This window comes from Pagrus pagrus (assembly GCF_965226575.1).
Source record: "Pagrus pagrus genome assembly, chromosome: 22".
Lineage (NCBI taxonomy): Eukaryota > Metazoa > Chordata > Actinopteri > Spariformes > Sparidae > Pagrus > Pagrus pagrus.
The window spans coordinates 9,067,314-9,093,557 of NC_140204.1; the positions used below are offsets into that span (position 1 = coordinate 9,067,314).

The 26,244-nt window shown below is 39.7% G+C and overlaps 2 protein-coding genes across 3 annotated transcripts; both read right to left on the reverse strand.

The window, feature by feature from the left end:
- Positions 1-825: 825 nt before the first annotated feature.
- LOC311251703 (uncharacterized protein) lies at positions 826-13,981 on the reverse strand. The gene is made up of 6 exons (XM_084344298.1): positions 13,851-13,981; positions 13,517-13,680; positions 13,208-13,431; positions 12,474-12,603; positions 2,000-2,094; positions 826-1,559 (listed from the first exon to the last, which is right to left on the reverse strand). The coding sequence occupies exons 1-6, from the start codon at positions 13,945-13,947 to the stop codon at positions 1,340-1,342; spliced, it is 930 nt and encodes a 309-aa protein (XP_084200424.1). The 5' UTR covers positions 13,948-13,981; the 3' UTR covers positions 826-1,339.
- Positions 13,982-19,022: 5,041 nt separating this feature from the next.
- Positions 19,023-25,972, reverse strand: LOC311251702 (uncharacterized protein). Of its 2 annotated transcripts, none has more exons than XM_084344297.1 (7): positions 25,895-25,972; positions 21,717-23,633; positions 21,438-21,601; positions 21,129-21,352; positions 20,391-20,517; positions 20,222-20,316; positions 19,023-19,737 (listed from the first exon to the last, which is right to left on the reverse strand). In XM_084344297.1, the coding sequence occupies exons 2-7, from the start codon at positions 23,620-23,622 to the stop codon at positions 19,536-19,538; spliced, it is 2,718 nt and encodes a 905-aa protein (XP_084200423.1). In that variant the 5' UTR covers positions 23,623-23,633; positions 25,895-25,972; the 3' UTR covers positions 19,023-19,535. The 2 variants fall into 2 exon arrangements, with proteins under 2 accessions (XP_084200423.1, XP_084200422.1); XM_084344296.1 differs by having other exon boundaries at positions 20,391-20,520.
- Positions 25,973-26,244: the final 272 nt, after the last annotated feature.

Sequence of the window (26,244 nt, forward strand, 5' to 3'; positions counted from 1 at the left end):
CATTTTCTATGAGCTCATAGTATATCATCAGACACAAATTTGTGACTGTGGGACAGAGAGGACCATCAACCTGTTTGTCACTGAACAAGAAGATAGAGTCTGTCTTCGGGATCCCAGGTTGTAACTGTCTCAGAGACAGTTTCATTGATGTGTTTACTGTGTATGTTTCTGTCATTAGTGCATAATCATTTAAGTTCATAAAGTCGTTAGCTCCTTATGTAAGATCTTTACTGCAGAATGTAGCGTGATTGCAGTTTAGTTGAGAAGCATTGTGGGAAATGTGATGTCATATGGTGAGGTCATGTCGGTAGCATTGTGGGTCAGAACAGCATGGCTGCGGACGAAGAATGTGCGACTCCAGAGTAACGATATTCTACATGTGGTCCAAGAGGTGCACATGGTAATTTTATTTAGATGTTTAATGTTTATGTATGACGTTGTTATACTTCGTATGGACGTTAATGGTGCATTTTAAGTTGTTTTATTCTACTTCAGCACATTTCGGTTATGCTAATGTGTTCCGAACTGTTTAAAGGACACTGGCTTGAGTGGAAGTTGTATGTGATTTGTGAAACTTTTATGTCTTTAATTTTTGTTGTAGTTTAAAAGGTGTCTGACTACACTGTTGCCTTTTTGGTTCTTTATGTTGCATGTAGCTACGGTAATCCTAGAAGATGATCAGGTCAGTCCTTCAAATCCAGATTCTGCTCAATTTTGTGCAGTTTTAACACAATAAGAGCACAAAGCCTGTCACTGTTAAACAACAAAGGCAAAGATAAAGATAATAAAAGACAAATAGGGGGGGAAAAACTCCAGCCACTCTCGTACTCTTTAGACCAACTTTATTATCAATGTGTTTTGGCTTGTTTTCTTTCATAAAACACAATACAAAGACCATTTAAGTAGAATGAATAAAAAGGTAAAAACATTAGTACAATATTAGTACTCTCTATATGACCACATGTATCATCTGTCTGCAAAAACTCCACCAATATTTTGGGGAAAATAAAGTTTCCATCGTCCTTTGTGAGGATCGTAAAATAATTCCCACATTACATTTTGATCTTTCACCATATAAAAGGAACAAATTATAATATCAAGGGTAGATTGGATCTTCTTGAGCCTTAACCCTTGTAGGCTTGTAGACTTTTACTATACAGTTTACGTTGTAGCCACAGATCAGTGGCAAAAAAGGCAAATATAGAAGTTGGGGTGCTGATTTACAACCACCCAGCATCAGGTCTTGTTGCATTACTGCAGTTCAATCAAATCAACTCGGTTGTGGCAGGACTTTTTCTTTTCTAGAGTAAAGACCCTGCTCAATCAAAATATTTAGGTGTCACTTTGCAATTGGCCCAGACAGATGTTGAGATTCTTGAACTGGGGCGCTAACATGCTCCTCATTTGTGGCTGGCTTTACAAATCTGGAGAGCATTGATCCAAACATTTCCTTCAGAGGCGACCTTGAATTCCACCCTCTGCTGTTGGCAAACAGATAAACACACTCGAAGAGATCTGGAAACATCGACATCAGATCAACGTTGGCTGCCTCCTCGAGACTGCAAACAGATAAAAAAAATGTAATTGCACGACAATTAAATAAACAATAAAGGAGCCGGCAAGAACTGATGTGGCTGTGGAGATCTGTGTGATGGAGGTCAATAAGAGAGAAAGGATTAACTTTGATTAATCCTGAATGTTCAAAAGACGCGGACTTTTCTGCCTTCACCCCAATACAATGAAGATCTGTTAGCAATGTTAGCTAAGGTTTACCATCTAATGTTTAGAAGTTTAGCTAATATATGCTCGCTAACGTTTGTGTTAACATTGACATTGAGCCAACACCAGCAACCACTTGAGAGGGCAGATGATTCAAACAACAGCAGCATTGTAACATGAAGGCAATGGAAGTGGGGAGGTGGAAGGCCACATTTATTGACTGAATGTTATTGATAACACCTTTAAGGCCCTTCATCATCTTTAACTCAGTTTGACTTACTAGTGCTCGTGGAGGTTTCGTATGAAGCGCAGAAATGCCAGTGTGCTGTCATCGTATCTGTTTTTGGGATCCATCTTCTTGACCAAGTCTGCCAACTGCAACACCAAAAACAACGAGTCATTAAGAGGAAATAAGAAATAGAGAAGTTACAGTTGGTGGACAGTTGTACCTCAGTTTTCCACGGTTTGAAGGATCGATCCCCGGCACATTTTTCCAACGAAGAAATTAATTCCTGGTCGGCATCTTTCCACTTTTCCACCTCCTTGATTTTTCCGATCTTTGTCAAGTATTCAAGTCTCCTGAAAAATAAAATGTGTTTGAGATGCTCGATTGGCAAAATGGAAAAAGAGACAACACATGGATTTTGACCAGCCATGTTAGATCTCTATAGTTGACAATGTTGGTCTGTTGGTCTGTTGGTCCACCACTTTGAGTCACAGAAACAACTGTTTAAAGGATTGCCATTAAACTGTGTACAGCCATTTATGGCTCCCAAAGGATGGATCCTAATGAAGCTAATGACCCCTGAAATGTTCTTAAGTACGGAAGCGTATTGCTGCCACACCAGCAAAAATAAAAATTGATCAGTATCATGAAATAACGTGACACTGATCATGAAATAACGTGATATTTATCATGAAATAACGTGAAACTTATCATGAAATAACGTGATATTTATCATGAAATAACGTGATACTTATCATGAAATAACGTGATACTTATCATGAAATAACGTGATATTTATCATGAAATAACGTGATACTTATCATGAAATAACGTGAAACTTATCATGAAATAACGTAATAAATAATGGTCTCGGACGGAGGTAGTCCCCGCATGATCTACTTCCGGTTGTGAACCGCCAGTGGTCTTCAGCAATGAACTCGCATCACCATGGCCCAAAACACGGATGTTTACGGAAGCATGAGAGGCACTCCTCTGGTACACCGCGATTTCGTAAAAATATGAAAAGTGGGGTAACATCCGTGTAGATCATGCGGGGACTACCTCCGTCCGAGACCATTATTTATCATGTTATTTCATGATAAGTGTAGTATATTGATACTATAATTGCATTGCTGATATATGTTACACAGTTTGTGTTTAACCACCGCCATCTAGTGGTCTTTTGGTAATACAGCAATACCTGGGTTTACTGTTTTTGTGTTGTCTGAGAACTGCAATAAAGAAGGCAGATGTTTGCAAGTAGGCTCCGTGTTCAGTATCTGTTATGGATATATTAACAGTGTTATATAGGCAAAGCTATCACAATAAGTTTCACGTTATTTCATGATAAGTATCACGTTATTTCATGATAAATATCACGTTATTTCATGATAAGTATCACGTTATTTCATGATAAGTATCACGTTATTTCATGAGAAGTATCACGTTATTTCATGATAAGTATCACGTTATTTCATGATACTGATCAATTTTTATTTTTGCTGGTGTGGCAGCAATACGCTTCCGTACTTAAGTGCCATTTTTAAGTCAAATTTTCAATTTGTCCAGTAGTTTAGTTTCTGACCAAACACATACGAAACTAATTCCCATCAACCAAGTTTAGGTCTGGTTGTGTTTGGTACGAATTAGCATCTACAGTATTAGCATGCGATCATGCAAGACTAAGATTGTGACCATGGTAAACAATATACCTTCTTAGCATCAGCATGTTAGCATCGTCATTGTAAACATGTTAGCATGCTGATGTTAGCATTGAGATGAAAGAACCACTGTGCCTTTAAGAGCAGCCTCACTGAGCCACTCCTGGGCTTCGACTCTTGTTAACACAATGCGAGTTACAATACACAGAAATAAAAGCTAATCAGTTGACAATAAAAGTGATGCTACCTCTCAGGTTTCCAGAAGAAGGGATGACTCAAGCATTCTTCCACTGTAGGTCTGCTCTTTGGTTCTTCACTGATCATCCACTCGATGAGTGCCTTCGCCACCACATCTTCAACATGGTCCAAAGTGTACAAACCTTCATCAATGTTGTTCTCACATTTATGAGGTTTGTCGCCGAAAGGATGGTGTCCTCCAGAGAGGATGTAATAAATCAGCATCCCTGCCACCTAAAAAATGAACAGAACATTTTAGCAATGAAAGTAGTTTTCTTCAGTTATTCATCAATGCAGTTTGTGTTGCAATAAAACTGACCTGTACATCAGTGTTTGACTTGTATCGTATGTCAGCTTCGTCTGCTAAAGTCTCCTTGGCCTTCCAGCATCTTGTTCCTGCACTGCCTGTGCAATAAGTTGTCTGGCCTTTGGGTAACCGTCTACTTATGCCAAAATCTGCTAATCTTGCCCTCCCGGTAACATCTACAGGACAAATAAAAAAAAAGGTATAATAATAATACATTTTAAATATTGTTGCTGTTATTCTGAATTTCTGATTTAATTTCATTACTTCAGTACATCTTGAACTTTTTCTTACCAATCAAAACATTCTGTGGTTTGAGATCACGGTGGAGAATCGGAGGATTTTGACAATGAAGCACTTTTAAACTCTCCAGAAACTGATAGACAAGTTTCTCTTTCTGCAGACTACCATCATTGTTTCTGATGCATTCTTCCAGGGTGTATTCACAAAGCTGAAGACCAAGGTATCCAAAGTTCTCATCCTCTGCAAAGTCAACGTATCGTACAATAGATGGATGATCAAGTTCTGGAAGTCGTAGAAATCCCTCCTCATTCCTCAGCATTTTATAGTTGCTTTTAGTCATTCTCTTAATGGCAACCTCAGTGCCATCATCTCTCAGCCCCAAGAAGACTTCAGTACCATCACTGCCCTTTGCTATGCAGAACTCTTCATCATTCACATATTTCATGCTCCTGATTCTGGTTACTCTGCTTCCATCAGTGCTCACCAGCTTCTCGAACTTTTCTTTCCACCTTCTGCTGATTTGTAGCCATGTGTGTGTATCTGATGACACAGTGGTGTTGAAGTGGAGTAGCTGAGCATTTGAAGTTGACTCCACAACAGGAATTGATATTGGATCAGTTGCACCACTGAAACACTTGTCATCTGGGTCTTCTTCCTTGTTGGATTTTTCCTTCTTGTTCTTCTTTTTCTTCTTCTTGTTCTTCTTTTTCCTCGGCCCAGGTGAGGCTGTACAGTCCTCACGTTCCACGTTCGGTTTGCTGAAATGATTGTTCAGTCGTCTGAGAACTTCTTTCAGCTTGTCACTGTTGGTCATTTCTGCATACATCAGTATGTCCTCAGGCACTGCAGTTATCCCCACTGATGTAAAGATGTCACCCACATGTTCAACTGAAAGTAAGTTTGCAAATACACCATATGTGAAGACTCTGATGCCTAAGGGGTGATGGTCCTTTGCAAAAGGAGCAACTGTTTTGCACAATTTCCTAACAAAGTTCAGATCCCAGCCATTTGTGCCTTTTGTTTTCTGTGTTATCACATATAGTGTTCCCAGAACAGATCCCCATATATCAGGTCTTTCTTTTAAGCAAAGCTTGTCCAGTAGTTGGGGGACTAAAGCTTGTGCTTGTTCAGTAGGTATTTCCTCCACAGTACAGAGAACTGCATGTAAAGTAACAACAGTGCAATGTACATGTTCCTGGGGAATGTTTGGAAAGCGTCTGACTACACCTTCGATGTGGGTGCTCAGATTTCCAGTGTCCTTCAGCCATTTGATACTTCCCTGGCAGTATTTTGCTTCAGCTGGTCCACTTACATTAAAAAATGTTTCAATCATGGTGAGATGGTTCCGAGGATCCTCCAACAGCATGTGACGGTCAAACATTTGAAACACTTGTTCAGGTGTTTTCCTTTGCACGGCGATTGAAACATCCAGGAAATATCTGATTTCAGAGCATAATTTATCTCCTTTTGATGCGAGCTTGTGAATTATCTTAGATATTTTTTCATTGTAAATATCTTGTTTGGGATTAGTGACAGATATGAGTGCCACCAGTGCACCAGCAGAGATGAGCACTTTCACAACATCATCCCTGTCGTTGATGGCAGCAGCTTGCAGTGGCGTGAATGGCTGTAGATCACATCCATTTGGATTAGCTCTTGCTTCAAGCAGTTTCTCTACAAAATCAAGTGGTGCTTCGTACAGTGAGACATAATGCAGAGGTGTGAAGCCTAGCTGTGAAGGCTTGTCTGGGTCTGCACCCTGCTGCAAAAGGAAAGTAAAGATATCCCTGTTGTGAGTACCAACAGCAGCAGTCAGTGGGGTTATGTAGTCATCCCACTCTGTGCATGGGTAAACTTCATTAATGTTGTTCTCCCGTAGTAATTTTTTCAGCTTCTTGAGATCATTGTCAATGACACACTGTATTATACGATGTGTCTCTGTTCGGGGTGCTGTCGCTTGGAGCTGTGTGATGATATTCATTTCTTTTCTTCAGCGTAACTGTGAAAAAGAAAAGGTTATAATATTACTGTTACATTATATAGGAATACATACAGATTTTTTTTGAGGAATTCAAATGAAATTACATTTAAAAACATTGTATTTTAGTGGGGTACAAATCCATCAGAAGCCATTCCCTGTAACTACATATAAGTACCAGAAGGTTTCATTTCTACAACTTGAAAACTCACCTGACTTCTACACTTGTCCTAACTTGAGTGCCACACCTTTCGCTGACTTTAGAATTTAAACTTCCTCCTTCAGGTCTGCAACAGGAATTAAACTTTGAATAAGCAGAGCTGAGGTATTTCCATTAATAGACTTTGGTGGTGGTGGTACATGTAGGTACAAGGTGAAATATTGTGTTTTCATGTAAACTTTCATTCTGGTGACCAGTGGCAGCGTGCATGACACCCTGGGCGAACCTCACCTTCAGCGCCCCCAATTAGCCTACTAATTGCCTTAGTTGTGCACTATTAGAATCTAACACAAATATATACATAACTCATTTGTCATTTTGGTTTGCACTAACTGGTCGATTTTCATATAATATTTATTATTTATTAATAACAATACACTGCCCACAGGTCTATAATTACACTGTTTATATTTGTACATATTATGTTTCTATTTCTTACCTTTTTATTATATTGTTTATTTTTTACTATTATTATTGCTCATTGTTATATTGAACTGTCCTTTGGCTGCTGTGACGCACATATTTCTCCGTTTGCGGGACTAATGACGGGATTCTGATTCTGACTCGCTGCTTCTCCGCTCCCGCACCAGCAGACTGACCCCCCCCCCCCCCCCCCCTTCTTCCTCAACCTCTGTATGAGACTTTCTCACAGCAGCAGACGCACCTTTACAAACCAGAGCGAGCCCAGCCGCCCGCTCCCCACACGGCAACATGACATAGTTGACTTGAGCAATACAAAAACCGGATTAAATGAATGCAAACAAATTTAAGGCAGCCGGTACGGGTCGGGCCGGAACCGGCGGCGATCCGCCGAGATAAGCCCGGAGGCGGCTGCTACAGAGCCGGTTACTGTGGGCGACTGTCCGCTCGGTACTGGGCGACCGCCCATATGAGAAACCGCCCCTGCTGATGACATCAAGTAACCACATGAGTGGAGACTGAAGGAGAGTAGGTCTACATGACTGTGCTTCTTTAAAGTGAGCACACTGATTATTTTACAATATAATTTGAAGGTGAGTGTGAAGAGAATTGAAGGGAAATTAACTTACAATGTCAAAGTGGGGTGTCCGCAGTATGAATACTACCGATCGAAACGTAACATGCTGTGCTTTATCTGTTTATTCCTGCCTCTGACTCCCTCTGTCGCAAGACAGGAAAAGGCCTGTCTGATGATGGGTTGGGCTTCCACAGGATGTGGGAGGACTTGCCCCTTGTACTCTTTAAATCCTGAATATTAGTCTCTGGCTGTTCAGTCACCATTAGTCTGCATACGATCTTCAAAGATTGACTTTTTGGTGAAGAGTTTAGGGCCTTAAAGAATACCTGCAGGCACTGTTCAGGGCTAAAGAATGGGGCAGAACAAAATGTTTATTTGGTTAAAAAAGTAATGTCAGATACTGTTCCCCCTCTGTTCAATATGAAAGGCAAATCACACAACTTTCAAATTCATGCTGCTGACTTCTTTCCCCACAACAGATAAGTCCTGTGATTTTCAGGCTGATATAATTAAATTTGACCATTTTCAACAGGGGGAACGCATCCTGACAGCTTGGAGTATTGCTGTCAGATACTGTTCCCCCTCTGTTCAATATGAAAGGAGGCTCACACAACTTTCATATTCATACTGCTGACTTCTTTCCCCACAACAGCTAAGTCCTGTGATTTTCAGGCTGATATCATTAAATTTGACCATTTACAACAGGGGGAACGCATCCTGACAGCTTGGAGTGTTACTGTCAGATACTGTTCCCCCTCTGGTTCCCCTCTGTTCAATAGGAAAGGAAAATCACACAACATTCAAATTCATACTGCTGACTTCTTTCCCCACAACAGATAAGTCCTGTGATTTTCAGGCTGATATCATTAAATTTGACAATTTACAACAGGGGGAACGCATCCTGACAGCTTGGAGTATTACAGTACTGTCAAATACTGTTCCCCCTCTGGTTCCCCTCTGTTCAATATGAAAGGAAAATCACACAACGTTCAAATTCATACTGATGACTTCTTTCCCCACAACAGATAAGTCCTGTGATTTTCAGGCTGATATCATTAAATTTGACCATTTACAACAGGGGGAACGCATCCTGACAGCTAGGAGTATTACTGTCAGATACTGTTCCCCCTCTGGTTCCCCTCTGTTCAATATGAAAGTTCAATATGATATCATATCTGTTCAATATGAAAGGAGGCTCGGTTACTGTGGGCGACTGTCCGCTCAGTACTGGGCGGCTGCCCATATGGGAATTGCCCCTGCTGATGACATCAAGTAACCACAAGAGTGGATACTGAAGGAGAGTAGCTCTACATGACTGTGCTTCTTTAAAGTGAGCACACTGATTATTTTACAATATAATTTGAAGGTGAGTGTGAAGAGAATTGAAAATTAACTTACAATGTCAAAGTGGGGTGTCCGCAGTATGAATACTACCGATCGAAACGTAACATGCTGTGCTTTATCTGTTTATTCCTGCATCTGACTCCCTCTGTCGCAAGACAGGTAAAGGCCTGTCTGATGATGGGTTGGGCTTCCACAGGATGTGGGAGGACTTGCCCCTTGTACTCTTTAAATCCTGAATATTAGTCTCTGGCTGTTCAGTCACCATTAGTCTGCATACGATCTTCAAAGATTGACTTATTGGTGAAGCGTTTAGGGCCTTAAAGATTACCTGCAGGCACTGTTCAGGGCTAAAGAATGGGGAAGAACAAAATGTTTATTTGGGTAAAAAAGTAATTTAACCTATATGTACATAACATAATATTTGGCTTAAAAGATACTCAAGCTGAGACCATGTCAAATCTATGGCAGTAAAGCACAAAGCTACTTGTAGTAATGACACAAATACAACAATATCTATGAGAAAGTTTAAAATAGGCCTATTTAGGAAACTAAAACATATTGTAAGTAGGGTTTGGGCATTAACAATACAGATGATTACACTGTATTACTGTTTGTTTTGTAATATAAAGAACAATAACTTACTTCATCACAATCTGTTATCATTTAAATGTATACGAATGGGGGAAATAGCATACATACATATTTATAGCATTTAGTTTTATTTCCCTGAAATCAAAACTCCGCCCTCGCCTGTGCTTCATAGATAACAGAAAAGCTGATGACAGGAGGAGAAAGAAGTTACTCTGACAAAGGTTCGAAGTTGTCTGATGCTGCTGGGGTGTGACGCTCCTCCTCCTGCTGTGACGTCCTGATGGCCAAACGCACAATGTGGGTATGAAGCCTGCTGACTTGAAATGGTATCAGCTGCCTTATACTGAAGCATGCAATTTCATTATATGAAGACATATTATGTAACTCTAACTGTAATGTAGACCTGTACTTTTAATGATAGTGTATAAAGTAGTATTGTGTTAGGATCTGCTGTGCCTTGTCAATTTCCCCTTGTTTCTTGATGCATGTTTGTCTCCCTCTGTCGGTCAGTGTTGTCTCAGGCTGGCGAAGGCTGACCTACTTTCTGATCATCAGCCAGACTCCTCTCACCTGTTGCTCCACTCACCTGCGGTCCATCTACACTAATCAGTAGATAAATCACCAGATACCTGTCTTAAGCCGGTCTTTCCCTTCCAGCCTCCAGAAATTCGTTGTCGTTGCCAGTTTCGAATACTACGTAGTATAACATATTGGGTGTATATTGGTGGTAAACTATGACTAAACCAAATCTGTAAAGTTGCTCAACCAGAACAAGGAGCTGAAAGACATTAAAATATTTTTCATTGTGAGTGATGCCTTTCACATTAAAGTGGAAACAGACTTGTGGTATTATTGTTGGCATTGCTGTTGCAAAGACAGCTGCAGTAACATTTTTTTTTTTTAAAGTTAGTGCAAAGATCAGTTCAGACTTCTGTGTGACAAACAGGTAGTGGCATTGCAGTCCTTGTTTTATGTACAGGTCGTAGTTTGTTGAGAAAACTACACTGTTGCCTTGTTGGTTCTTTCTTTCTTTTACATAATCAATGTTGCATGTAGCTACTAATCCTATTCAAAGAAAATATAGTCATACACATGCTATGATCACAATCAGCACATGTTTCTGTCAATGGGGCAAGATGATGATGATCAGGTCAGTCCTTCAATGTTGTGCTGGTTTAACACAATAAGAGCACAAAGCCTGTTACTGTTAAAAAAAAACAAAAAACAAAGAGAAAGATAATAAAAGACAATTAGGGGGAAAAAAAACTCCAGCCACTCTCGTACTCTTTAGACCAACTTTATTATCAGTGTGTTTTGGCTTGTTTTCTTTCATAAAGCACAATACAAAGACCATTTAAGTAGGTTGGATAAAAAGGTAAAAACATTAGTACAACATTAGTACTCTCTATGTGACCACATGTATCATCTGTCTGCAAAAACTCCACCAATATTTTGGAGAAAATAAAGTTTCCATCGTCCTTTGTGAGGATCGTAAAATAATTCCCACATTACATTTTGATCTTTCACCATATAAAATGAACAAATTATAATATCAAGGGTAGATTTGATCTTAACCCTAAAACAAACATGATCAAACATAACTCATTTATAATCAACAGATCACCTTATAATACAGAGAATCCTTCCAAAACCTTAAAACTATCTCTTTAAAAACAACCTGCATGTTGTAAAGCTTTTATATTCCATTACATTGTTTTAATGACAATACCATTCACATAATGAGAGGAAGCACTTAAGACTTATTTTTCCATTTTTGGCACTCTCTGAACTTAAGCAAAGAATTTCAGCAACTCATGTTCTCTATTTCTTTTATGTACAGGTCTTTAACATCAGCCATTTCAATGCAGACCAGGGTCAAGGTGCTACTGTTGGATTTGACGTAAATATCCAGAGGCTTGTAGACTTGTACTATACAGTTTACGTTGTAGCCACAGATCAGTGGCAAAAAAGGCAAACATAGAAGTTGGGGTGCTGATTTACAACCGCCCAGCATCAGGTCTTGTTGCATTACTGCAGTTCAATCAAATCAACTCGGTTGTGGCAGGACTTTTTCTTTTCTACAGTAAAGACCCTGCTCAATCAAAAATATTTAGGTGTCACTTTGCAATTGGCCTAGGCGGATATTGAGATTCTTGAACTGGGAGGCTAACTTGCTCCTCCTTTGTGGCTGGCTTTACAAATCTGGAGAGCATTGATCCAAACATTTCCTTCAGAGGCAGCCTTGAATTCCACTCTCTGCTGTTGGCAAACAGGTAAACACACTCGAAGAGATCTGGAAACATCGACATCAGATCAATGTTGGCTACCTTCTCGAGACTGCAAACAGATTAAAAAAAAAATGTAATTACACAACAATTAAATAAACAATTAAAGTGATGTGGCTGTAGAGATCTGTGTGATGGAGGTCAATAAGCGAGAAAGGATTAACTCATTCCAGGAATCAGGAAAAATCAGTTGGAAAAACATTCAATAGATGTGATGATTAAAAAGTCTTTGATTAATCCTGAATTTTCTAAAGACTTCTGAAGATGCGTTAGCAATGTTAGCTAAGGTTTAATATCTAATGTTCAGAAGTTAAGCTAATGTATGCTCGCTAACGTTTGTGTTAACACTGACATCAGCAACATGAGCCAACACCAGCAACCAGTTGAGGGGGCAGATGATTCAAACAACAGCAGTATGGTAACATGAAGGCAATGGAAGTGGGGAGATGCAATGCCACATTTAGTGACATTTGGTCATCTTTGACTCAGTTTGACTTACTGGTGCTCGTAGACGTTTCGTATGAAGCGCAGAAATGCCAGTGTGCTGTCATCGTATGTGTTTTTGGGATCCACCTTCTTGACCAAGTCTGCCAACTGCAACACCAAAAACAACAAGTCATTGAGTGTGAATTAGAAATAGAGAAGTTACAGTTGTTGGACAGTTGTACCTCAGTTTTCCACTGTTTGAAGGATCGATCCCGGGCACATTTTTCCAACGCAGATTTTAATTCCTGGTCGGCATCTTTCCACTTTTCCACCTCCTTGATTTTTCCGATCTTTGTCAAGTATTCAAGTCTCCTGAAAAATAAAATGTGTTGAAGATGCTTGTTTGGCAAAATGGAAAAAGAGACAACACGTGGATTTTGGCCAGCCATGTTAGCACTCAATGTTGGTTTGTTGGTCTGTTGGTCTGTTGGTCCACCACTCTGAGTCACAGAAACAAATGTTTAAAGGATTGCCATAAAACTGTGTACAGCCATTCATGGCTCCCAAAGGATGGATCCTAATGACCCCTGAAATGTTCTTTAGTGCCATTTTTAAGTAAAAATTTCTATTTTTCCAGTAGTTTGGTTTCTGACCAAACACATACAAAACTAATTCCCATCAACCAAGTTTAGGTCTGGTTGTGTTTGGTACGAATTAACATCTACAGTATTAGCATGCGATCATGCAAGACTAAGATGGTGACCATGGTAAACAATATACCTTCTAAGCATCAGCATGTAAGCATCGTCATTGTAAACATGTTAGCATGCTGATGCTAGCATTGAGATAAAAGCACCACTGTGCCTTTAAGAGCAGCCTCACTGAGCCTCTCGTGGGCATCAACTCTTGTTAACACAATGCGAGCTACTATACACAGAAATAAAAGCTAATCAGTTGACAATAAAAGTGATGCTACCTCTCAGGTTTCCAGAAGAAGGGATGACTCAAGCATTCTTCCACTGTAGGTCTGCTCTTTGGTTCTTCACTGATCATCCACTCGATGAGTTCCTTCGCCACCACATCTTCAACATGGTTCAAAGTGTACAAACCTTCATCAATGTTGTTCTCACATTTATGAGGTTTGTCGCCGAAAGGATGGTGTCCTCCAGAGAGGATGTAATAAATCAGCATCCCTGCCACCTAAAAAAATAACAGATCATTTTAGCAATGAAAGAATTATTCTTAAATCATTCATCAATGCAGTTTGTGTTGCAGTAAAACTGACCTGTACATCAGTGCTCCGCTTGTATCGTATGTCAGCTTCGTCTGCTAAAGTCTCCTTGGCCTTCCAGCATTTTGTTCCTGCACTGCCTGTGCGACAAGTTGTTTGGCCTTTGGGTAACCGTCTACTTATGCCAAAATCTGCTAATCTTGCCCTCCCGTTGACATCTAAATGTTGTTGATTGATTCAGTAAAAAAAAATTATATATTGAACAAAGTTAATTAAGTTATTTTTGTATACTTTGAATTTCGGGAAAAAAAATTACAACACAATACAAATACAAACAAAATGACATATTTTTTTTTACAAAAAATTACATAATTTTTACTCCTCTTACCAATCAAAACATTCTGTGGTTTGAGATCCCGGTGGAGAATTGGAGGATTTAGACTGTGAAGCACCCGTAAGCTGTCGAGGACCTGGTGCACTAGCATCTTCACAGGCAGATTATCTAATGCAATGTATTCTTCCAAGGTGTATTCACAAAGCTGCAGACCAAGATATCCAAAGTTCTCATCAGCCGCAGTATCAACATATCGTACAATAAATGCATCATAAAGCGCTGGAAGACGTAGAATTCTTTCTTCATTCCTCAGCTCCAGATAGTTGCTTTTAGTCATCTTCTTAATGGCAACCTCAGTGCCATCCTCTCTCAGGCCCAAGAAGACTTCAGTACCATCACTGCCCTTCGCTATGCGGAACTCTTCATCATTTACATATTTCATGCTCCCGATTCTGGTTACTCTGCTCCCATCAGTCTTCACCAGCTTCTCTAACTTTTCTTTCCACCTCCTGCTGATTTGTAGCCATGTGTGTGTATCTGATGACACAGTGGTGTTAAAGTGGAGTGGCTGAGCATTTGAAGTTGACTCCACAACAGGAATTGATATTGGATCAGTTGCACCACTGAAACACTCGTCATCTGGGTCTTCTTCCTTGTTGGATTTTTCCTTCTTGTTCTTCTTTTTCTTCTTCTTGTTCTTCTTTTTCTTCTTCTTGTTCTTGTTTTTCCTCGGCCCAGGTGAGGCTGTACAGTCCTCACGTTCCACGTTTGGTTTGCTGAAATGATCGTTCAGTCGTCTGAGAACTTCTTTCAGCTTGTCATTGTTGGTCATTTCTGCATACATCAGTATGTCCTCTGGCACTGCAGTTATCCCCACTGATGTAAAGATGTCACCCACATGTTCAACTGAAAGTAAGTTTGCAAATACACAATATGTGAAGACTCTGATGCCTAAGGGGTGATGGTCCTTTACAAAAGGAGCAACTGTTTTGCACAATTTCCTAACAAAGTTCAGATCCCAGCCATTTGTGCCTTTTGTTTTCTGTGTTATCACATATAGTGTTTCTAGAACAGCGTTGTATATATCAGGTCTCTCTTTTAAGCAAAGCTTGTCCAGTAGTTGAGGGATTAAAGCTTGTGCTTGTTCATTTGGTATTTCCTCCACAGTACACAGAACTGCATCTACAGTAATAATAGTGCAATGTACATGTTTCTGGGGAATGTTTGGAAAGCGTCTGACTGCACCTTCAATGTAGGTGCTCAGATTTCCAGTGTCCTTCAGCCACTTGATACTTCCCTGGCGGTATTTCTCTTCACCTGGCCCACTTACATTAAAAAGTCTTTCAGTCATGGTCAGATGGGTCTGAGGATCCTCCAACAGCATGTGACGGTCAAAAGTTTTGAACACTTGTTCAGGTGTTTTACTTTGCACAGCAATTGCCATATCCAGGAAATATCTGATTTCAGAGCATAATTTATCTCCTTTTGATGCAAAGTTGTGAATCATCTGACTTATTTTTTCATTGTGAGTCACATGTTGAGGATGATTGACAAGTAGCGGTGTCACCAGTGCACCAGCAGAGATGAGCACTTTCACAACATCATCCCTGTCGTTGATGGCAGCAGCTTGCAGTGGTGTGAATGGATGTAGATCACATCCATTTGGATTAGCTCTTGCTTCAAGCAGTTTCTCTACAAAATCAAGTGGTGCTTTGAATAGTGAGACATAATGCAGAGGTGTGAAGCCTAGCTGTGAAGGCTTGTCTGGGTCTGCACCCTGCTGCAAAAGGAAAGTAAAGATATCCCAGTTGTGAGTACCAACAGCAGCAGTCAGTGGGGTTATGTAGTCATTTCTCTCTGTGCATGGGTAAACGCCATTAATGTTGTTCTTCTTTAGTAATTTTTTCAGCTTCTTGAGGTTATTGTCAATTACACACTGTATTACATGATGTGTTTCTGTTGGGGGTGCTGTCACTTGGAGCTGTGCGATGATACTCATTTCTTTTCTTCAGTGTAACTGTGAAAAGAAAAAGTTGTAATATTACAGTTACATTATATAGGAATAGATATAAATTTTTTGAGAAATTCAAATGAAATTATATTTAAAAACATTGTATTTTAGTGGGGTACAAATCCATCAGAAGCCATTCCCTGTAACTACATATAAGTACCAGAAGGTATGCAAAATCATTTCTACAACTTGAAAACTCATCTAACTACTCCACTTGTCCTAACTACTAGAATTGCTGACTGCATTACCTACGTGTTTATTACACAGAGTGCCACACCTTGCGCTCACAACTTCCTCCGTCAGGTCTGCAACAGGAATTAAACTTTGAATAAGCAGAGCTGAGGTATTTCCATTAATAGACTTTGGTGGTGGTCGTAGGTACAAGGTGAAATATTGTGTTTTCATGTAAACTTTCATTCTGGTGACATCAAATAACCACAAGAGTGGATACTGAAGGAGAGTAGGTCTACATGACTGTGCTTCTCTAAAGTGAGCACACTGATTATTTTACAATATAATTTGAAGGTGAGTGCGAAGAGAATTGAAGGAAAATTAACTTACAATGTCAAAGTGGGGTGTCCGCCGTAGTATGAATTCTATCGATCGAAACGTAACATGCTGTGCTCTGCATTTCTTCCTGCCTTTGACTCCCTCTGTCCAGAGACAGGAAAACACCTGTCTGATGATGGGTTGGGCTTACACAGGACGTGGGAGGACTTGCCCCTTGTACTCTTTAAATTCTGAATATTAGTCTCTGGTTGTTCAGTCACCATTAGTCTGCATACGATCTTCAAAGATTGACTTATTGGTGAAGCGTTTAGGGCCTTAAAGAATACCTGCAGGCACTATTCAGGGCTAAAGAATGGGGCAGAACAAAATGTTTATTTGGGTAAAAAAGTAATTTAACCTATATGCACATAACAGATAATATTTGGCTTAAAAGACATTAGAGCTGAAACCATGTCAAATATATGACAGTAAAGCACAAAGCTACTGGTACTAATGACACAAATACAACATTATTTATAAGAAAGTTTAAAATAGGCCTATTAAGGAAACTAAAACATATTGTAAGTAGGGTTTGGGCATTAACAATAAAGATGATTACACTGTATTACTGTTTGTTTTGTTATATAAAGAACAACAACCTATTTCATCACAATCTGTTATCATTTAAATGTATAAGGATGGGGGAAATAGCATACATACATATTTGGAGCATTTAGTTTTATTTCCCTGAAATCAAAACTCCGCCCTCGCCTGTGCTTCATAGATAACAGAAAAGCTGATGACAGGAAGAGAAAGAAGTTACTCTGACAAAGGTTCAAAGTTGTTTGATGCTGCTGGGGTGTGACGCTCCTCCTCCTGCTGTGACGTCCTGATGGCCAAACGCACAATGTGGGTATGAAGCCTGCTGACTTGAAATGTATCAGCTGCCTTATACTGAAGCATGCAATTTCATTATATGAAGACATATTGTGTAACTCTAACTGTAATGTAGACTTGTACTTTTAATGTCAATTTCCCCTTGTTTCTGCTGTGTTTTCCCCTCCTTTCTTGATGTATGTTTGTCTCCCTCTGTCGGTCAGTGTTGTCTCAGGCTGGCGAAGGCTGACCTACTTTCTGATCATCAGCCAGACTCCTCTCACCTGCTGCTCCACTCACCTGTGGTCCATCTACACTAATCACCAGATAAATCACCAGATACCTGTCTTAAGCCGGTCTTTCCCTTCCAGCCTCCACAAATTCATTGTCGTTGCCAGTTTCGAATACTACGCAGTATAACAAAACAAGGAGCTGAAAGACATTACAATATTTTTCATTGTGAGTGATGCCTTTCACATTAAAGTGGAAACAGACTTGTGGTATTATTGTTGGCATTGCTGTTGCAAAGACAGCTGACTTGCTTTCTGTTTTCCTCAAAGTCTTATCTAATGATAACACAGGACAAAATGTGAGTTTATTCATTCATTTAGTCCATAATGGAGTCATGATTTTTCTAGCAAAACACATAATAATAATAATAATAATAATAATAATAATAAAATCAGAATATAAATCCTTGTTTATGCTGTTGCATTTTTTAAGGTAAAAATGCTGTTCAGGGATGCCCCACGTAGAGAGGCTGTGTCCTCACTGCACTGGTCCAGGGTTCGAATCTGACCTGTGGCCCTTTGCTGTGTGTCATTCCCCCTGTCTCTCTTCAGCTGATCTGTCCAATAAATAAATAAAGCTCTTGAAATATGTTGGGTCCTTAAATGTTGTTAATATTTTGCTTTTTGTTCATGGCCCATCATTAAGTTTCACTTTACAAGAAGAAAAGTTTGGGCAGCCCTGTTCTCGAGCCATCACATTGTGCATTCAACACTCAACTTATTGTGATAAACTAAAGCAAAAAGTTTGTCTCTTGTCAGTTTAACATATTCATTTGAATCATCATCATACAAATATTAATTGTTTCAGATTTAAGATCCCAATGTCCTTTGTTAATTTGTCATTATGATGAACAGATGAACTGTGACTGATAGTGCCAGTGCTCTAATGCTAATGATCATTGAATGATAAAACACATCTTACAATCATACTTTTACATATTTATTTTGATACTCGGCTGACTAAATTTACAGTATATTTTGAGAGTAACATTCAATATGCTTAAAACAAAAATCATACAAAAGAAGTTTTTTTTTTTCTTGGCAGTACCATTCACTTTATGAGTAGAAGCACTTTTAGACTTCTGAGTTTATTAGGTTCATTAAAAAGAAGTTGGCAAACACCCTTTTTTGAATGTCATGCTCTTGCAAGCTGCAGCAACATTTTTTTTTTTTAAAGTAAGTGCAAAGATCAGTTCAGACTTCTGTGTGACAAACAGGTAGTGGCATTGCAGTCCTTGTTTTATGTACATGTCGTAGTTTGTTGAGAAAACTACACTGTTGCCTTGTTGGTTCTTTCTTTCTTTTACATAATCAATGTTGCATGTAGCTACTAATCCTATTTAAAGAAATATAGTCATACACATGCTATGATCACAATCAGCACGTGTTTCTGTCAATGGGGCAGGAAGGTGATCAGGCCACTCCTTCAATTTTGTGCAGTTTTAACACAATACGAGCACAAAGCCTGTCACTGTTAAAAACAAAAACAAAGATAAAGATAATAAAAGACAAATAGGGGGAAAAAAACTCCAGCCACTCTCGTATTCTTTAGACCAACTTTATTATCAATGTGTTTTGGCTTGTTTTCTTTCATAAAGCACAATACAAAGACCATTTAAGTAGGTTGGATGAAAAGGTAAAAACATTAGTACAACATTAGTACTCTCTATGTGACCACATGTATCATCTGTCTGCAAAAACTCCACCAATATTTTGGGGAAAATAAAGTTTCCATCGTCCTTTGTGAGGATCGTAAAATAATTCCCACATTACATTGTGATCTTTCACCATATAAAATGAACAAACTATAATATCAAGGGTAGATTTGATCTTAACCCTAAAACAAACATGATCAAACATCACTCATTTATAATCAACAGATAACCTTATAATACAGAGAATCCTTCCAAAACCTTAAAACTAACTCTTTAAAAACAACCTGCATGTTGTAAAGCTTTTATATTCCATTACATTGTTTTAATGACAATACCATTCACATAATGAGAGGAAGCACTTAAGACTTATTTTTACATTTTTGGCACTCTCTAAACTTAAGCAAAGAATTTCAGCTGCTCATGTTCGTTGAGATTCTTGAACTGGGGCGCTAACATGCTCCTCCTTTGTGGCTGGCTTTACAACTCTGGAGAGCATTGATCCAAACATTTCCTTCAGAGGAGGCCTTGAATTCCACCCTCTGCTCTTGGCAAACAGATAAACACACTCGAAGAGATCTGGAAACTTTGACATCAGATCAACGTTGGCCGCCTCCTCTGGACTGCAAAGAGATGCAAAAATGTAATTGCATGACAATTAAATAAACAATAAAAGAGCCGGCAAAAAGTGATGTGACTGTGGAGATCTGTGTGATGGAGGTCAATAAGCGAGAAAGGATTAACTCATTCCAGGAATCAGGAAACATCAGTTGGAAAAACATTCAATAGATGTGATGATTATAAAGTCTTTGATTAATCCTGAATGTTCTACAGACTTCTGAAGATGTGTTAGCAATGTTAGCTAAGGTTTACTATCTGATGTTCAGAAGTTTAGCTAATGTATGCTCGCTAACATTTGTGTTAACACTGACATCAGCAACATTGGCCAACACCAGCAACCACTTGAGGGGGCAGATGTTTCAAACAATAGCGGTATTCTAACATGAAGGCAATGGAAGTGGGGAGGTGGAAGGCCACATTTAGTGACTGAATGTGATCAATAACACCTTTAAGGCCCTTCATCATCTTTAACTCAGTTTGACTTACTAGTGCTCGTGGAGGTTTCGTATGAAGCGCAGAAATGCCAGTGTGCTGTCATTGTATCTGTTTTTGGGATCCACCTTCTTGACCAACTCTGCCAACTGCAACACCAAAAACAACGAGTCATTAAGTGGACTTTCGGAATAGAGAAGTTACAGTTGTTGTACAGTTGTACCTCAGTTTTCCACTGTTTGAAGGATCGATCCCGGGCACATTTTTCCAACGAAGAAATTAATTCCTGGTCGGCATTTTTCCACTTTTCCACCTCCGTGATGTTTCCGATCCTTCTCAAGTATTCAAGTCTGCTGAAAAATAAAATGTGTTTAAGATGCATTTTTGGCAAAATGGAAAAAGGGACAACACGTGGATTTAGACCAGCCATGTCAGATCTCTATAGTTGACAATGTTGGTTTGTTGGTCTGTTGGTCCACCACTCTGATTCACAGAAACAACTGTTTAAAGGATTGCCATAAAACTGTGTACAGCCATTCATGGCTCCCAAAGGATGGATCCTAATGAAGCTAATGACACCTGAAATGTTCTTTAGTGCCATTTTTAAGTGGAATTTTCAATTTGTCCAGTAGTTTAGTTTCTGACCAAACACATACAAAACTAATTCCCATCAACCAAGTTTAGGTCTGGTTGTGTTTGCTACGAATTAGCATCTACAGTATTAGCTTGCGATCATGCAAGACTAAGATGGTGACCATGGTAAACAATATACCTTCTTAGCATCAGCATGTTAGCATCGTCATTGTAAACATGTTAGCATGCTGATGTTAGCATTGAGATGAACTGTGCCTTTAAGAGCAGCCTCACTGAGCCTCTCCTGGGCATTGACTCTTGTTAACACAATTCGAGCTACTATACACAGAAATAAAAGCTAATCAGTTGACAAAAAAATTGATGCTACCTCTCAGGTTTCCAGAAGAAGGGATGACTCAAGCATTCTTCCACTGTAGGTCTGCTCTTTGGTTCTTCACTGATCATCCACTCGATGAGTTCCTTCGCCACCACATCTTCAACATGGTCCAAAGTGTACTTCCCTTCATGAATGTTGTACTCACATTCAAAGGGTTTGTCGCCGAAAGGATGGTGTCCTCCAGAGAGGGTGTAATAAATCAGCATCCCTGCCACCTAAAAAAATAACAGATCATTTTAGCAATGAAAGAAGTATTCTTCAGTCATTCATCAATGCAGTGTTTGTTGCAGTAAAACTGACCTGTACATCAGTGTTTGACTTGTATCGTATGTCAGCTTCGTCTGCTAAAGTCTCCTTGGCCTTCCAGCATCTTGTTCCTGCACTGCCTGTGCAATAAGTTGTCTGGCCTTTGGGTAACCGTCTACTTATGCCAAAATCTGCTAATCTTGCCCTCCTGTTAACATCTACAGGACAAATCACAAAAAAGGTACAATAATTATACATTTTAGATACTGTTGCTGTTATTCTGAATTTCTGATTTAATTTAATTACTTCAGTACATCTTGAACTTTTTCTTACCAATCAAAACATTCTGTGGTTTGAGATCACGGTGGAGAATCGGAGGATTTTGACAATGAAGCACTTTCAAACTCTCCAAAACCTGATAGACAAGTTTCTCTTTCGGCAGACTACCATCATTGTTTCTGATGCATTCTTCCAGGGTGTATTCACAAAGCTGAAGACCAAGGTATCCAAAGTACTCATCCTCTGCAAAGTCAATGTATCGTACAATAGATGGATGATCAAGTTCTGGAAGTCGTAGAAAGCCCTCCTCATTCCTCAGCATTTTATAGTTGCTTTTTTTCATTCTCTTAATGGCAACCTCAGTGCCATCATCTCTCAGCCCCAAGAAGACATCAGTACCATCACTGCCCTCCGCTATGCAGAACTCTTCATCATTCACATATTTCATGCTCCCAATTCTGGTTACTCTGCTTCCATCAGTGCTCACCAGCTTCTCTAATTTTTCTCTCCACCTCTTGCTGATTTGTAGCCATCTGTGTGTATCTGATGACACAGTGGTGTTGAAGTGGAGTGGCTGAGCATTTGGATCAGTTGCACCACTGAAACACTTGTCATCTGGGTCTTCTTCCTTGTCGGATTTTTCCTTCTTGTTCTTCTTTTTCTTCTTCTTGTTCTTCTTTTTCCTCGGCCCAGGTGAGGCTGTACAGTCCTCACGTTCCACGTTCGGTTTGCTGAAATGATTGTTCAGTCGTCTGAGAACTTCTTTCAGCTTGTCATTGTTGGTCATTTCTGCAGACGTCAGAATGTCCTCAGGCACTGCACTTATACCCACTGATGTAAAGATGTCACCCACATGTTCAACTGAAAGTAAGTTTGCAAATACACCATATGGGAAGACTCCGATGTGTGAGGGGTGATGGTCCTTTGCAAAAGGAGCAACTGTTTCACATAATTTCCTAACGAAGTTCAGATCCCAGCCATTTTTGCCTTTTGTTTTCTGTGTTATCACATATAGTGTTCCCAGAACAGCTTTGTATATATCAGGTCTCTCTTTTAAGCAAAGCTTGTCCAGTAGTTGAGGGACTAAAGTTTGTGCTTGTTCATTTGGTATTTCCTCTACAGTACAGAGAACTGCATGTAAGGTAACAATAGTGCAAAGTACATGTTCCTGGGAAATGTTTGGAAAGCGTCTGACTGCACCTTCAATGTAGGTGCTCAGATTTCCAGTGTCCTTCAGCCATTTGATACTTCCCTGACAGTATTTTTCAACATTTTGTCCAGTTACAGTAAAAAGAACTTCAAACATGGTCAGATGGGTCTGAGGATCCTCCAACAGCATGTGACTGTCAAAAGTTTTGAACACTTGTTCAGGTGTTTTACTTTGCACAGCAATTGCCATATCAAGGAAATATCTGATTTCAGAGCATAATTTATCTCCTTTTGATGCGAGCTTGTGAATTATCTCAGATATTTTTTCATTGTGAATAACATGATCAGCATCAATGACAGATACGGGTGTCACCAGTGCACCAGCAGAGATGAGCACTTTCACAACATCATCCCTGTCGTTGATGGCAGCAGCGTGCAGTGGTGTGAATGGCTGTAGATTCCATCCATTTGGATTAGCTCTTGCTTCAAGCAGTTTCTCTACAAAAAAAAGTGGTGCATGGGATAGTGAGACATAATGCAGGGGTGTCAAGCCTAGCTGTGAAGCCTTGTCTGGGTCTGCACCCTGCTGCAAAAGGAAAGTAAAAATATCCCTGTTGTGAGTAACAACAGCAGCAGTCAGTGGGGTTATGTAGTCTTTCCGCTCCGTGCATAGGTAAACTTCATTAATGTTGTTCACCTTTAGTAATGTTTTTAGCTTCTTCAGGTTATTTTCAATTACACACTGTATTATACGATGTGCTTCTGTTGGGGGTGCTGGCACTTGGAACTGTGTGATGAAATTCATTTCCATCTTCAGTGTAACTGTGAAAAAGAAAAAGTTAAAATATTACTGTTGCATTATATAGGAATACATATACATTTTTTAAGGAATTCAAATTAAATTAAAACTGCAAGCAGTGATGACGTTGGAGGGCGTGCGGCCAGATGTGTGCTCGCCCCGACTGGGAAGTCTGTGGCGTTAAATCTGTAGGACAAGTTAAATAAAGAACGAGGTATAGAAATGGGTTTTAAATGGAGAAAATGGCAATGTTCTGAACTTTGAACCAAAATGGCCAACTTCCTGTTGGACTGAGGGTTTGGGTCCAGGAGGGTTTTTTGTGCGTCTGGTTGTCATACATATGCGTATCGAATTTCGTTCATGTATGTCCATGTAGGAGGCGGGGCTTAAAGTTTGACAAAATGGCCGCTGTGAATCAAAATTAGCGACTTCCTGTTGGACTGAGGGTATGGGTCCGAGAGGGTTTCTTGTGCGTCTGGTCATGATCCATATGCATACCGAATTGTGTTAATGTAGGTGCATGTGGGAGGTGGGGCTTCAAGTTTGAAATATTCCAGGGGGCGCTATAGAGTCCCCTGTCCACGCCCACACCCAATGACGTTGAATTATCACATTTTTCGCCACATTTGACGTATGTTCCAAGTTTGGTGAGTTTATGTTCAGGCCTCCAAAAAGCCACTTACTTTGCAGAACGATGAATAATAATAAATAATCCTTACAGATACAATAGGGCCTTCGCACTGTCAGTGCTCGGGCCCTAATTATATTTAAAAACATTGTATTTTAGTGAGGTAAAAATCCATCAGAAGCCATTCCCCGTAACTACATATAAGTACCAGAAGGTATGCAAAATCATTTCTACAACTTGAAAACTCATCTTACTACTACACTTGTCCTAACTTGAGTGCCACACCTTTCCCTCACTGACTTTAGAATTGAAACTTCCTCCTTCAGGTCTGCAACAGGAAGTAAACTTTGAATAAGCAGAGCTGAGGTATTTCCATTAATAGACTTTGGTGGTCGTAGGTACAAGATGAAATATTGTGTTCTCATGTAAACTTTCATTCTGATGACATCAAATAACCACAAGAGTTGATACTGAATGAGAGTAGGTCTACATGACTGTGCTTCTTTAACCCTTGTGTGGTGTTCATATTTTTGTTATTCAGCCAGTGTTCGTGGGTCTGGTGGACCCGCTGCATTTTTGGGTTTTTAATTGTGAGAAATATTCTGTAAGAAATATACTGTAAACACCATATCAGGATGTGAGAACTAAAGTGGAGAAACCCCTTTTGCTGTAAGTGTCATAGAGTCAGACGAAAGACAATTGCCTCTCGTCTGAGGTGTTACAGAAAGATAGATGGTAGACGACATTTACATTCTAATGAAGTAGCAAAAGGGTCACTGTCCTGGGAAAGAGACGATCCACCAAACATCAAGGGGTCATTGTTCTAGGAAGAAATGTTGTAACCCCCCACACTGTTTGTATTTAAGTCAGAAACATTTGGAAGACGGGAGAGAACACTTCAGATCTTCTCTCCATGCTGCATGTATTAAAGAGATCTGATTCATGATACTGATTCTGAAGTTCTTCAGAGAATTAGCAACTCTCTACTTCAACAAGGAGAATTTCCCTTACAATTTCAACACAATCAAACAATTTTATGTTAAAATACTCAACAGATGTTTACTTCATCCCAATTACAAGCAATATAAACATCATATATGGTTAATGTTTGCCCTTTACCTTTGTTAGGTCACATTTATGAAGTGCTTCTCGTTTTAAATGAAGATTGGTTCCAAGACAGAGGGTCAAATGTGCGGGAATGTGAGAGCAGACAGTGTTGGTGCTTGAATTTTGCAACAATGTTGCAACCTTGTGAGGGATCGGCAGGGGCAGTAACACAACACACACACACACACACACACACACACACACACACACACACACACACACACACACACACACACACACACACACACACACGTGCGCCCTGGGTCCAGTGAACCCGAACATCCTGTATCTAATGTAAATGTGTAGTGGGGGTGTACAGTGTGTGGTCATTGAAAATGTGTTCTGATATATGTTCTTCACAGAAAATGAGCCAAGGCCAATGAGTCTGAGTTTGAAAAAATAATTAATCGTATCATTTTTCTTTTGATGGATAATGAAAACAGGTCCCACAGACCTGAACACTATACAAGGGTTAAAGTGAGCACACTGATTATTTTACAATATAATTTCAAGGTGAGTGTGAAGAGAATTGAAGGAAAATTAACTTACAGTGTCGAAGTGGGGTGTCCACCGCAGTATGAATTCTATCGATCAAAACTTAACATGCTGTACTTTATCTGTGTTTATTCCTGTCTCTGACTCTCTCTGTCCGCAGACAGGAAAAGGCCTGTCTGATGATGGGTTGGGCTTCCACAGGATGTGGAGGGAGTTGCCCCTTGTACTCTTTACTTCCTGAACATTAGTCTCTGACTGTTCAGTCACCATCGTCTGCATACGATCTACAAAGATTGTCTTATTGGTGAAGGGTTTGGGGCTGTATCCAGCCTCAAAGAGTACCTGCAGGCACTGCTCAGGGCTAAAGAATGGGGCAGAACAAAATGTTTATTTGGTTAAAAAAG

Bases quoted from the DNA above. Each gene is read 5' to 3' on its own strand.
- LOC311251703 (XM_084344298.1), bottom strand. From the start codon at position 13,947: ATGCTAGTGCACCAGGTCCTCGACAGCTTACGGGTGCTTCACAGTCTA. The intron at 13,432-13,516 runs GTCAGTTTTACT...TTATTTTTTTAG, and splicing joins AGCGGAGCACTGATGTACAG to GTGGCAGGGATGCTGATTTA. The intron at 2,095-12,473 runs GTACAACTGTCC...TTGGTGTTGCAG, and splicing joins TCAAACAGTGGAAAACTGAG to TTGGCAGACTTGGTCAAGAA.
- LOC311251702 (XM_084344296.1), bottom strand. From the start codon at position 23,622: ATGGAAATGAATTTCATCACACAGTTCCAAGTGCCAGCACCCCCAACA. The intron at 20,521-21,128 runs GTAGCATCAATT...TTTATTTTTCAG, and splicing joins TTCTTCTGGAAACCTGAGAG to CAGACTTGAATACTTGAGAA. The intron at 20,317-20,390 runs GTACAACTGTAC...TTGGTGTTGCAG, and splicing joins TCAAACAGTGGAAAACTGAG to TTGGCAGAGTTGGTCAAGAA.